Source organism: Elgaria multicarinata, chromosome 16 (assembly GCF_023053635.1).
Source record: "Elgaria multicarinata webbii isolate HBS135686 ecotype San Diego chromosome 16, rElgMul1.1.pri, whole genome shotgun sequence".
NCBI classification, from domain to species: Eukaryota; Metazoa; Chordata; class Lepidosauria; order Squamata; family Anguidae; genus Elgaria; species Elgaria multicarinata.
The window spans coordinates 11,352,263-11,365,233 of record NC_086186.1 but is presented as its reverse complement, the minus strand read 5'-3'; the positions used below and the strand labels follow the sequence as shown (position 1 = coordinate 11,365,233).

At 48.8% G+C, this 12,971-nt stretch overlaps 1 protein-coding gene across 1 annotated transcript in view; it reads left to right on the top strand.

The window, feature by feature from the left end:
- PARP6 (poly(ADP-ribose) polymerase family member 6) overlaps positions 1 to 4,375 on the top strand; it is a 35,747-nt gene extending 31,372 nt beyond the window's left edge. The window contains exons 20-22 of the mRNA XM_063142238.1: positions 918 to 981; positions 2,116 to 2,200; positions 4,235 to 4,375. Of these exons, the coding sequence (XP_062998308.1) occupies positions 918 to 981; positions 2,116 to 2,200; positions 4,235 to 4,337 (252 nt within the window). The 3' untranslated portion in view covers positions 4,338 to 4,375. The remainder of the gene's footprint in view (positions 1 to 917; positions 982 to 2,115; positions 2,201 to 4,234) is intronic.
- Positions 4,376 to 12,971: the final 8,596 nt, after the last annotated feature.

Genomic DNA, 12,971 nt, shown 5'->3' with positions numbered 1-12,971 from the left:
TCGGGAGGCTCCCTGTGTACTGTGCATGATCAGAAATCCAGGGAAGCCAGAGCATGGTCGAAGTCTCTTGTGGGATGCTGTCACTTGGTAAAAGTTTTCCTACAAGTAACAGATCGCCCGTGGCAGCTTTGGGGTAATTATTTCAATCCACTCCTGCTGCCTCTAGCAGTCACAAGAGAATGGCATGGTAGCCCGTGGAGGGCTTTGGGCAAGGGATTCAGAGCTCAGCTCCCCTCTCTCTTGTCCAGATACGTTTGTTGGGATTGAATGGCCCCACAAGTTCTTAATTATTATATATTTATTATTATATTTATTTGCATCCTGCCTTTTGCCCAATACTGGGCCTCAAGGCGGTCTTACAAAGTTTAAAACATACGTTGTAAAACCTAGGAAAAGAAATGTAAAAAAAAGTTTAAAATACACAACAAAATTATAAGTCATTCACATAGATGGAGGACCAAATTGCTCTCCAAAGGCCTGCTGGAACAAACAAGTTTTTGGCTGCTTCCGAAAGCCCCTCAAGGAGGGAGCCAGCCTAGCTTCCCCAGGAAGAGAGTTCCAAAGCACTGGAGCAGCCACCGAGAAGGCCCTCTCCCGTGTTCCCACCAAACGTACCTGTGAAGATGGTGGGGCTGAAAGAAGGGCTTCTCCAGAAGAACTCAAAGCACGGGCAGGCTCAGAAGGGAGAATACGGTCTTTCAAATAATGGAACTGATTGTCATGGATTCAGCCAACAATGCTCTAATTTAGGTTGGGGGACCCTATGGATGCACTTGTCTACGGCTTCCATCTTCCCTGGCTGTGTGTTGGCCCACTGGGAGCAGGAATCTGACCACATCTGGAGGGGCAGAGATTCCTCAGGCCCGCTCCAACCCAGACAAAGATGACGTAACTCCAGTTCTCTGGTTTCCTTGCAGACCCGATCCATCCAGTCCAGATTCTTGCAGAGTCGCAACCTGAATTGCATCGCACTTTGTGAAGGTGAGTGATGAGGTGGGAGGAGCATGTAGACCAGTGTCGTCCCCCCTCAGAGCCGCCTTTCTTGCCAAGTCTGTTCAGTTTGACTCCCTCTGAATCCAGAGTTTGGCTACTATGCTCATGCAAACGCTGGTTTACGGAAAGTGTTTCAGGAAAAGCATGGACGTGCAAGGTTGACCTTGCTTGATCAAACCAAAGGCCCAATTGGGCCAGCAGTTCGTCTCCAACAACGGCCAGCTTAATGCCCCCAGGGATATCATAACTAGGGTAAAAGGGAAATAGCTGCCCATCCATTTACCCCAACAGCTGAAACACAGTAGTAGATTCCATTTGGCAATTATGGCTAATATTAATTGAGCCATCCTCTGTGTGTTTCTTTAACCCTTCATTGAAGCCATCTGAATCTTGTAGCCACTTCCATATTTTATGGCAGGGAATTCCATAGGCTAAATTTATGCATTGCATGAAGGAACGCTTCCTTTGGTTTATCCTGAACCCATTGAGCTCAACGGTTTCATTGGGGTGACCTGCAGGGAGGGGCCTTGGCATGCAGAAGGTCCCAGGTCCAACCCCCAGCATCTCCAGGTAAGACTGGGAAAACACCTGCCTGAAACCCACTGCTGCCAGTCAGTGTTGACAATACTGGGCTAAATGGACCAGTGACTTGGTATAAGGCAGCTTCCTGAAGGAGAAGGCTACCAGTGGCTACTAGTCCTGTTGGCTATGTGCTACCTCCACTCTCAGAAGCAGTATGCCTATATGCACCAGTTGCTGGAGAACATGAGCGGGAGGGTGCTTTTGCACTCATGTACTGCTTGTAGATTTCCAGTTGACAGCTGGTTGGCCACCGTGTGAGCAGAATGCTGTACCAGATGGAGCCCTGGTCTGATTCAGCATGTTCACTTCTTATGTTCAAATTCCCAACTCCAAATCGCATGGTGTGAATCTCTTCCATGAGACGTGTTCTTTGGAGGACACCCATCTTCCAAAGGGCAGGCGCCCCTCTCTTGGAGAAGGCTGAGGTCGCATCTTGGGGCCTTCGCTCCAAAATATCTGGTCATCCCGCTTCATGAATGATATTGGCACGGGTGTGCAGTGTCCTGATTGCTGCTTTGTCGACTCCTTCCTCACTGGCAGTGATCACGTCGAAGGATCTCCAGAAGCACGGCAACATCTGGGTTTGCCCCGTGTCGGACCATGTCTGCACCCGCTTTTTCTTTGTGTGAGTAACCCCACATCTTGGGGAGGGACTGGGTGATGGGGGAGCTCTTCTGGTTGCGGAATAGTGCAGTGCCAACCAGCGCCAGCTGCAGTTTGTTGAAGGTCCTTGGCAAGACACCCTTAATGGGTTCCTTCTCTCGGTGAGTCTACTGCAATGTACTCTATGTGGGGCTGCCTTTGAAGACGGTTTGGAAGCTGCAGCTTGTGCAAAATGCAGCGGCCTGAATGATAATAGGGACCAGAAGGTTCAAGCATATAAGACCCACTCTGGCCTGCTTGCAATGGCTGCCTGTATGTTTCTGAGCCCGATTCAAGGTGCTGTTTTTAACCTATAAAGCCTTAAAGACCACAATACCTGATGGAACGCCTTTCTTGACATGAACCTATCCGTGCACTGTGCTCAACATCCAAGGTCCTCCTCCAGGTGCCTGCTCCGAGGGAAGCTCGGAGGATGGCCACAAGAGAGAGGACCTTTTCTGTGGTGGCCCCCCAACTGTGGAACAAGCTCCCTGATAAGGCCCACCTGGTGCCGACATTGTTATCTTTTCGGCACCAGGTGGGAATCTACACTGGTGTTATTCTAACGCTTTGAATGGGTTACTGTGACGCATAGCGTCACGTGACCCTGGGTCTCCAGCGTTGTAAATGAGTCATACTTACAGGTTCTGTTTCTTAGTTCCAGCGTGGCTGCAGATTCATGTGCCTTGTCCTACCGGTAATTCTCCTCTCGCAACCCAGAGTTGCTGAGTTTGCTCCGCCCACTTCCTGTTCTCCTTCCTTCGCCCTGTTTGCTATCTTATCTGCTACAGCAGATAAATCACACCAGCCTTATACTGTGCAGTCACTGACAATTGTATGCAAAGGACTCAAAAGTTTTCCACCTTAGAATCTGCTTTTATTGTGAAGTACTCCCATGCATCCTGCCTTAAAATTTGAATCAAATTGGGTCATCGGTTGATTTTTTATGATTTTTTAAAAAACATTTCCCCCCTCTTTGCAAAGGAGCTGTAGCTCCCTGCAGGAAAATTAACAAGGGTCCAAAGCCCAAAACTCATGACCAGCGGGGCTTAAACGCGGCTGCTGCTAAAACTTTTCAATTTGGTTTCCCATCCAAATTCTGACCAGACCCAACCCTGCTTAGCTTCAACAAAGTGGCTGGCTCTTGTGCATTCAGGCAATTCCCTGGGACTTGTGTTAAGATGTTTTAGGAGGGAGGGATTTGTGTGTGCTTATGACTTGCCCTGCACTGCTAGCTAGGAATGAGGCAGGCAGTGGGCGGAGCAACCCAGCAAGGAAAGGATTTAACAATGTGCCCTGCAGTAACGCTACAGTTACAGAGAACCGATACAGAGAACCACGTTAGAAAGGGACACTAGCAATGTTATAAGACTAGTGTAGATCCGGCCCAGGTAAAGACTTTTTTCTTCTCCCAGGCATTTAGCAATGTGTAATGAGCTTGGGTTTGTTTTTGTATGTTTTTGTGCTTTTAATTTTTTGTAGTTCGTTTTGAAGTGTTTTTATCCTATGTAAACCGCCCAGAGAGCCTCGGCTGTGGGATAGTATACAAATGTAAATAGTAATAATAGTAATAATAGTAATAATAGTAATAATAGTAATAATAATAATAATAATAATAATAATAATAATAATAATACTCGGCGAGTTCTCCTTGTCATTGTCACCAGCTGCTATTTGCTCCACCTCTTCCTCATCAACCACTGGCTTGTTTGCCGGGCAGAGAGCCAGTGAGCAAGCAAGCGCTGGCATTCACTGCTCCTCCTTCTGTCCACCACCGTTTTCTGGGCTGGAACAAGCGGCAGGTGGCAGCGATGACGTAGAGGAGCAACTCCAGGGAGCTTTTGTCAGTGGGCCCCTGCCGGAACACGGGACCTCGGCAGGTGCCCAACCATGCCGACCTTTGATGCTGGCCCTGCTGCCGTTGCCCATCCCAGTGGGGTAGGCTTGGGAGTTGGCCGTTTCGAAAGGTATGGAGGAAGGAGGCCCACCTGACACACGGCTTCTCACTTCCCTGCAGGTATGAAGACGGCCAAGTCGGAGATGCCAACATCAATACTCAGGACCCTAAAATCCAGAAGGAGATCATGCGTGTGATTGGCACTCAGGTCTATACAAACTGAGGGGGTGGAGGACCCCCCCTCTTTCCTTCAGCACGTGCCAGCGCTGCCCCTGCCCCCGCCAGGGCAGACGGGAGCCAGGCGTCTGAGGCTGGCGTCCGAAGCGATGATCACCCTGGCTGGTTGAGGACTGAGACCCGTGGGGGAGGGAGGGAGGGGGCAAAGGGGCAGCCAAGGCCTCAGCAACGCCTCTGGGGGTGGTGGCAGCAGCAGCTGCCGCACCCCACCCCACCCGTATGCAGAGTATACAGAGACACTCCGAGGGGCTGCACTTGGACCAATTCCCATGGACAGGTGGGGTGGCTGGCTTTGCACTCCTGCCTTCACAGCGACGACATTTTTAATGGTGAAAATGAGCAAAAATACCCCCCCTCCTCGCAAAAACAAAAAGTGTGCAAGTGAGCAAATGGTTTTAGCTTATTAAAATTCTCTTTAAAAAAAAGAAGCCGCCGCCGCTTCTTGTACCTGCAAAAGCGCTGTGCGTGAGTGAGGGCGGCAGGCGTTAAGGCTCCCCTCTTCTTTTGGGTAGCTCAGCAGGGCTGCGCACTAATTCATGTTCCCCGCCTTTCCTTTCTCCTGGGACATGTGCATCATTTGCGTGTGCTGCAGGCGCTCCCTGAGTTTCCCAGACCTCTGGTGCACACCTCAGTTTCACGATGACCGCAGCTTTGGATCACGGGAGTTCTTCTGTCTGGGTCAATTCTTTTGATGGGCCATATTTTATATCCCTGTTACCCTCCTTCTTTCCTGAGCCATCTGTGTGAAAGAAAGACCCCTTATACTTGAGGGCCAACCTGCCTTCAGCTGAAGGGGTCACCCATGTCACTGTGTCAAAACCAAGAGAGCTGCAAATACAGAACACTGTCCTTGGGTGCTGGATGGGCCAGGGTTTGGTCCCTGGCATCTCCTGTTCAAGGGGACTGCAAGCAAGCAATGAGAATGATGGAACTTCTGGGGCATTGCATTCTGGGAAAACTAAGATGGTGCCCAGGCCTCTGGCTGCCAGGGATCTGGAATAGAGGACCAAGCAGGTGTCCGTGTCAATAGTGGATCATAGCAGCCCCTTGGTGATGCCTGGTGGTGTTCAATAGAGTTTGGTGGCTCCTACTTCCGAGAGGCTGTGAATCTGCTCTTGAGTTTCAATCAGAACTCTAAAGGAGTTGGGGATAGGTTTCAGCACTTTGGATAGTCCTGACTGGTTCTGGCTGAAACCCAGAGTGGATTCAACAGCCCTACTGAAAGAAGAGCCTCCAGCCTCCGTCGGTGGTGACCTAGGGCCTACGGAGTAGCAGACAACACTCTGACCTAGTATAAAGCAGCTTCCTATGATACAACGAGCCTCTTAGAGATGCAGAATTGCATGAAGGCAAAGAGGCAGGGCTGGTACCCAGTTTGATGGGGCCATGGAGAAGGTGTATCCCCACCCCACCCTGCAAACATCACCCTGGTACTCTCCCAGAAGGTCACTCGGTGGTGACCAGCAGGACTCCCCTTTTCTTCTTCTGTGTTTTTCCAAGTTAAATGATCCCAGCGGTTGTAACCTTCCCTTGTAGGGGAGGTGCTGCAGTAAATGGTGCTGGCATCCATTTGCAATGTATCCATGAACCTTTGGGTGGAGTGAAGGATCGTTGGACCGACAGAGGGTCATGCCACGCATCCTTGCGATGGACTGCCATTGGACGATGCTCTCTTGAAAAGACGACCCCAGGGTGCGTTGGTCTTGCCTTTTTCTTTTCCTGCTGAAGACGAGCCTGATGCTGCAGGAGACCAGGCCGGAGCGGCTAAATAAACATGGCTGTGGCTCTTTCCCACCACATTGCCTTCTGCTAACCTACTTGATCTCAATGGGCATGACACAGAAGCCCAACTGCCCTCAAAGGTCACCCAGGTGCGGTTCATTTGCTAGCTATTTATATATTTATTATTCAATTTATATCCTGACTATATACAAAATACCTTAGGCAGCGTTGACCTCTAGAGCAGTTCAGAATTGTCTCTTAGCTAAGGTTGAGGTGGAAATTCACAATTCGTAATAAGGCCCCATAAAACATATCATTATTCATTGTTAATGATTATTAATAACAATAACATTGATTGACATCGTGCAAAGAAAAACAACAACAACCCTGCTGCTTTAAAGCCAGGCAACTGGAATGAAGCCCTATGAAGAGAGACTGAAAGAACTGGGCCTGTTTAGCCTGGAGAAGAGAAGATTGAGGGGAGACATGATAGCACTCTTCAAATACTTAAAAGGTTGTCACACACAGAGGAGGGCCCGGATCTCTTCTCGATCCTCCCAGAGTGCAGGACACGGAATAACAGGCTCAAGTTAAAGGAAGCCAGATTCCGGCTGGACATCAGGAAAAACTTCCTGATGGTTAGAGCAGTACGACAATGGAATCAGTTACCTAGGGAGGTTGTGGGCTTTCCCACACTAGAGGCCTTCAAGAGGCAGCTGGATCACCATCTGTCAGGGATGCTTTAGGGTGGATTCCTGCATTGAGCAGGGGGTTGGACTCGATGGCCTTGTAGGCCTCTTCCAACTATTCTATTCTATTCTATTCTATTCTATTCACACGGCAGACCTCGAACCCAGTGCCAAAGTTAGGAACAAGCCAAGTAAGCCACGACGCATTATGAGGGGCCTCTAACTATGTTGGAGACAACTGAGATGTAAGAGAACAAAGATGAAGTTGCTTTGGCTTGAATAAGTTGGAAAGTCTGGTGTGACTTCCACAGCAGAGTTGCTTTATATATACAGAAAGCATGGCAACACAGCATTTAGTATTGGAGACAATAAGCACAGACTAGAGCCAGTTTAAAAGAAGTTCAATTCAACTTACTTTATTAGTGCTTTTATACATATCTTCAGAGAAAGCTGTCCAACAGTGTTTAAATACAAGCACTTCGCAATGCTGGGTGGCACCCTTTCGTTACCCTTCCAATTATAACGTAATGCACTTTTTTTCTCCTTATTTTTATGGTATGGGGCCTGTGAATTTTGATATGGCCTGGGGCCTCAGCATGTCTTAATCTGGCCCTTATTGGACCAAAAACTGTACCCTGTGCAACAATGAGACTTTTTTTTTTTTAAAAAAAAAAGCCTTCCATTGGCTCCAGTGGGGGACTTTCCCCAATCCCAATTGCTGCAGAGGAAGGCAGCTGGAAAACGATCCCTTCAGGGTCACAGCCGGCCTACAAGCTAGAGGTTCCTCACCCAATACTGAGCTAGGTGTGAATCAGGATAAAACAGACTCCTATGATCTATGTATGGAAAGCGAAGCATTGTCTTTAAACTTTCTGAGACGTGCCTGTTGCCTCCTTTACTTTGAGCTTTGACTGGGAGCATCCAAAAAAGGGATTTAAAAAGCGGCCCATGCAGTGGAGATGGAGAGTGCCACAAAGCCACCAAAGGGTCCGAGGGGCTATGGTGTGGAGCTAGTCTGACCAGATGCAACGGGGGACGAAGGAGCTGTGTCATTTGCTCAGAATGGCAGTACAAGCCCCACCAGGGCCAACTGCATCTCCTAGCATAGGCGCAAGGGGACCAGTTGCATCACCATTATGATCAGGGCTGGCCCAAGACATTTTGCTGCCTGAGGTCAAATACAAGATGGTGCCCTCTCCTACAAAAGCCAACTGGACTGGCAGTTGAATCTTTCTTTGACATGGACAATGGTGCAGTATCCTCCAACGCAATGGAAGGCAGCCGGGTAGCTTAGGGGGGGTGTAGAGCAGGGGTCACGGCTCTCTCCTCCCAACACTTTGCTGCCACCTCCAGGCATCTGCCGTCTGAGGTGACCACCTCACTCTGCCTCATGGTAGGGCCAGCCCTGATTAGGGTTCTTATGCGTGGATCCTGCAAGCACCCGCCTCAACATCCAGTGGATAGGATTTGAGCCATAGAGAGGGCGATATTACACTTCAGTCCCTTTTGAGACATTGGGAGCCACCACGAATGAGAGTCTATGGGATTCGTGCTTCCATTTTGCCCAGCAAAACAAACAGCCAGAGCAAGGATTCAAGTGGGTCTTTTTACTGGGAGCCCCTCCCTCCCATCAACAGGGCTTGAAGTTGGGAGGATGACTCTGAATAACAAACTCACGCATCAACAACCCGGGCAAAATCCCCACTGGACTGTGCTTTATTTCAGTCTAAGCAGAATATCATTAACTACAGAGCTACAGAGATAACAATGTCCATTCGTCTTTCTTTATTATACTACAAGAAATCATAGAAAGGATCAGTCAAAAGAATCATAACCCTCTGGAATGCCAAAACTGCTCCCCCCCCCGCCCTTGGGAGTCAGTACTCCTTTTGGAATGACAGAAACAGAAAGCCCATAGGGGAAAGGGGAGGGTGGCAAGGTGGGAGGACTCCCCTCCGAATAGCCATCCAATAGGGGGACTTGGTGGCAAAAGGAAACGGATGCTGAGTGGCCAGTGAACTTCATCCTCTTGGTACCCTCAGCTGGGCACAAGGGGTCACCCTACATCAATCTACATGAACATCTGGACTCACTGGCCAGGATGGGTTTATTAGAGCAAAGGGTCTAAGCTTTTGGATGGGTCTAAGCTTTTGGATGGCTCTTAATCTTTCCAGGAAGGAAAGTCGTCATTCAGGGGGTCACCCATAGCTTTTGTCCACATGCCTTGGGCCTTGATTTGAGGTGGAATGGAGCTTCTTCCTCAACCCTTGTGTAGATATTCCATGTCTTTCTGGGCAATACTTACCTCTCAACAGCTCCCCCCCCCATTTCTTTTGCCCCACCTTGCTTTTGCTAGGTGCATACTTTTTTTGGGAAAAGGTAGCTGCTGACCTCTTGCTGAAATCACCACTTTGAAGCTGTGGTGGGGATGGAACAGAACAACCTGATTTTAATAGTGTCGTTGTTTTTGATTATTAAATGCCGTCAAGGACTGACCTTCTGTGTAACCCGTCCACATGTGTGGATGCGATGGCTACCAAAAGCCACTGTGTGAACATGAGACGTTGGACATGTCTTGACAGGCTTTAACTTGTGCCTTTTGGCGGTGCTCCATTTGGGGCGGATGACCTATGGACGACCCATCTGTGATGCCCCAGGTATGACAAGAAGCACTTTCCCTCTTTGCAGTGTGTATAGCATTTGTACACGCACCGTACGTTTGGCTATGGAGAAAGACTATGGCTGTGTTTGGGCCATCTTTTGGTCCCAAGGCCAACGCAAAGCCCAAGGAGTTAGAGGACAGAAAGACTCCCAAGCTCGAATCAGTTTTCTGGGGTGCAGTGCTCATTTTGCTCTTTGACTCTTGTTTCTCAGGAAACAGTGAAAAGATTAACATGACGAATGGATCATCCATGGTGGTCTCAAGGTGGACATGGCTCCCAGTTCCTTCAAGAGCAGTAGGATGGAAGGGCATTCGTCAGTTGCTTTCTTTCTCATTCTGAGGTTGGTACCATTGCACCAGACCAGAAGAACCCATCCATGCACTGTTGTTTTTCTACACCCATATCAGTCATCAGGAGTTGGCAACTGGGTTTCAACCACCAGTACCTAATTTGGGGAAGGGCTCTCTGGGGAACATCACTCTCTGACTCAGAGGATCAATTCCAAAGCCCTGGGAAATATGAGAGATGTCTCTTGTGAGTAAGTGGCAATGGGAAGACACTCTTTTCGACAGTGGGTGTACAGCAAAACAGTCTTTGAGTCCCAGACCCCAAATGCTGCCTTTTGAATCAACTGAAGGACTCTCGCTCAATGAAAGATGATTGCCTCCATAAACACATCAGGCACTTCCCATACAGTTTTTTTTTTTATGGGCGCATAGTTTCCTGCCATTTAAAGCATCTAAACCTCCCCCCCCCTCAAAACCCTCAATCATAATCAGGAACTAGGTATCATGGTCGTCCCAAACTCATACCCAAGGAGAGGAACTGTACTGATACAAAAGCAAGACATCCCCCACTCAAATCTTCTTTGAAAACTCCCCATCACGAAAATGGATGGTTCCAGGAAACTATGGATGGCAAACTTCGAAGCGAGGATCGGAGCATGGCTGAGTGAGAAGGAAGGGACAGGATGGCTTTGACGTTAGAGGTAGCTTTGCAGTCAGAACGTTCCTGCAGTCTTTCCACCCTGCACATCCCTTCCAAGGTAGCAATAGACTATGGTAGCAAAAAGGTAGCCCTTAAAAGATGGCAGTCGCTGCTGTAGGCTATTTGTGCTCAATGGGAGCTGGCGGTAGCTATGACAGCAGCAGCCAATGAGATGGCGGGCCTTGGAGAAGGCCCAAGATGGGCATGGTTAGGTTAGGGCCAATGGGGAGATGCCATAACAGCTTCGCTCTCTTGTCTTACATCTCTAAGTAGTGCAAATGGACTCTCTCCATCCTGCAGGAGGTCCCGTGTCCATCATCCTCATACTCCCTCTTTGAAACTTGAAAAGAATGTTATCTGTGGCTTTTAACAATGCTTTGTGGATAACGCCAAGCACTGGTCCCCTCGTATTGGCAGGCCTATGGATCGGATGAGATTAAAATGAGTTCCTATCCCTTCTCCTTCCTCTTGGTCATTGCTGAGGTTTTAAAGCAGGGGTGGGCAACTCATGGCCCTCCACATGTTGTCAGGATGCAACTCCCAATAGTACCAGCCAGTACCAAAAGGAGGCCTCTCAACATATCGCCACGGCTGCTTATCCACGCTCCTTGCATGGGCAACCATAGTTCCTCTTGAATGATTCGGAAAGAGATCTTCCCCAGGTCCCCCATGGCTGTAGCTAAAACAGTGATGGGACTGGGTTGGATCCAGACATAGTCATACTTAAGAATAGACAGCAGTACTTTGTGCCTGCCCAAATAGCAAGTGATTTCCTGGACTTTTGTTGGTGGTGTTGAAGGAACTCTTCATCCCTTGCAACTCAACTGCCTGTAGCCAAAGGTGAGGGTGATTGAAGGCCACCACCACCACCACCTGAGATAACTGCTGAGCAGAGAACATGTTTCTCCATCCCACCTCATTTTGACATCTTCTCTTAAGGAAATATCTCCAGGTCTTTGCTGATCATAGCTCTTTCTGATCCATCCTGATCACAGGTATAGAGAAGTCCCACCACCATGAACCCCCCCCCCCCCAAATTACATCTATGTCCTGGGATTGTATCCAAACTTAGTGGTGCTTAAAGTAGACCCATTGAAATCATGGAGCAAGTAAATCACAATTAATTCCCATTGATTTTAATGGGTCTATATGCCAGTGTTCTTCACCTCATGCGTGGCTCTTCACATCTATTTCTCTCTCTCTCTCCCTGGCTGCGTTCGGACAACACAATAGTCAGTGGTGGTTTAAGTAGTCAACCATTGGTTAAATAGTCAATGGTTGGTTATTGTGTTGTCTGTTGTGCAAAAACCACTCCACAGTTGACTATGTCCTCAAAATAACCAACGGGGATAACGAACACTCTGCAGTTGACTATTTGCACAATTGTTGGATAGTGTGTTGTCTATCGGGTTCTGTGGACTATTTTCCAGGGTTGAGCGGACTATCTTGGCTGGCTACAGAGTTCCCAGGCAAGAGTGGCCAAAACCGCACCAGCTGATCAACTCTGTAGTTGACTATTAACCCACCATTGACTATTGTGTTGTCCGAATGCAACCTCTGCTTTTGCAGTAGCTGCTCCCTCTCAGGAGGGCCTTCTAACTTTGCCTTGTAGTGTGGGCAAAGTAGCTGTGGCCTGGCTGCTGTGATCTGGGCTACCAGAGGAGACTTCAGGAGTTGGGGAGTCAGAAGACTTAATACTTGTCAGCTGTAAGGTAGCTTGTGAAAGACGGGGGAGAAGACAGGAGCAATCAGCCAATTAGCTGTGGTGGGGGTGGAGCCCAAGAGGCAAAGAGAAACATGATTGGCTAGCTGCAGCAATGCACTGTGGAGGTGGTAGAAGTGGAGGGGGAAAATGAATGCTTCACTTCGGGAGGAAATGTCAGTTGCTTCGGACACAGAAGCTGGCCCCTCTTACTAGAGGTTGTGACCCTCATGTGCCAGGTGGAACAGGGATAGCTAGAAGCTGCAGGGCATAAAAGGCACGGTGGTGCTGAAGTGGCTCAGAATCATAGAACAGTAGAGTTGGAAGGGGCCTCGAAGGCCATTGAGTCCAATCCCCTGCTCAGTGCAGGAATCTACCCTAAAGCATCCCCAACAGATGCTTGTCCAGCTGCATCTTGAATGCTTCTAGGGTGGGAGAGCCCACGACCTCCCTAGGTCATGGTTTCCATTGTTATACTGCTCTAACAATCAGGAAGTTTTTCCTGATGTCCAGCTGGAATCTGGCTTCCTTTAACTTGAGCCCGTTATTCCGTGTCCTGCACTCTGGGAGGATCGAGAAGAGATCCTGGCCCTCCTCCGCGTGACAACCTTTCCAGTATTTGAAGAGTGCTATCATGTCAGCCTTCTCTTCTTATGGCTTCCCAAGCCCTTACTGCAGTGAACATAACCACGGACCTTCTGCCTGGATTACTCAGCAACATGGGCATCGATGTTCCCTCCAGTTGCAGCAATAGCCAATGGCTTCTCCCATATCATCCCGCCCATTCATGAAGATTGAGAGAGGAGGCCCTTCTCCAAGTCCCACTGTTGCGAGAAGCTCAGGATGCATTTACAAAA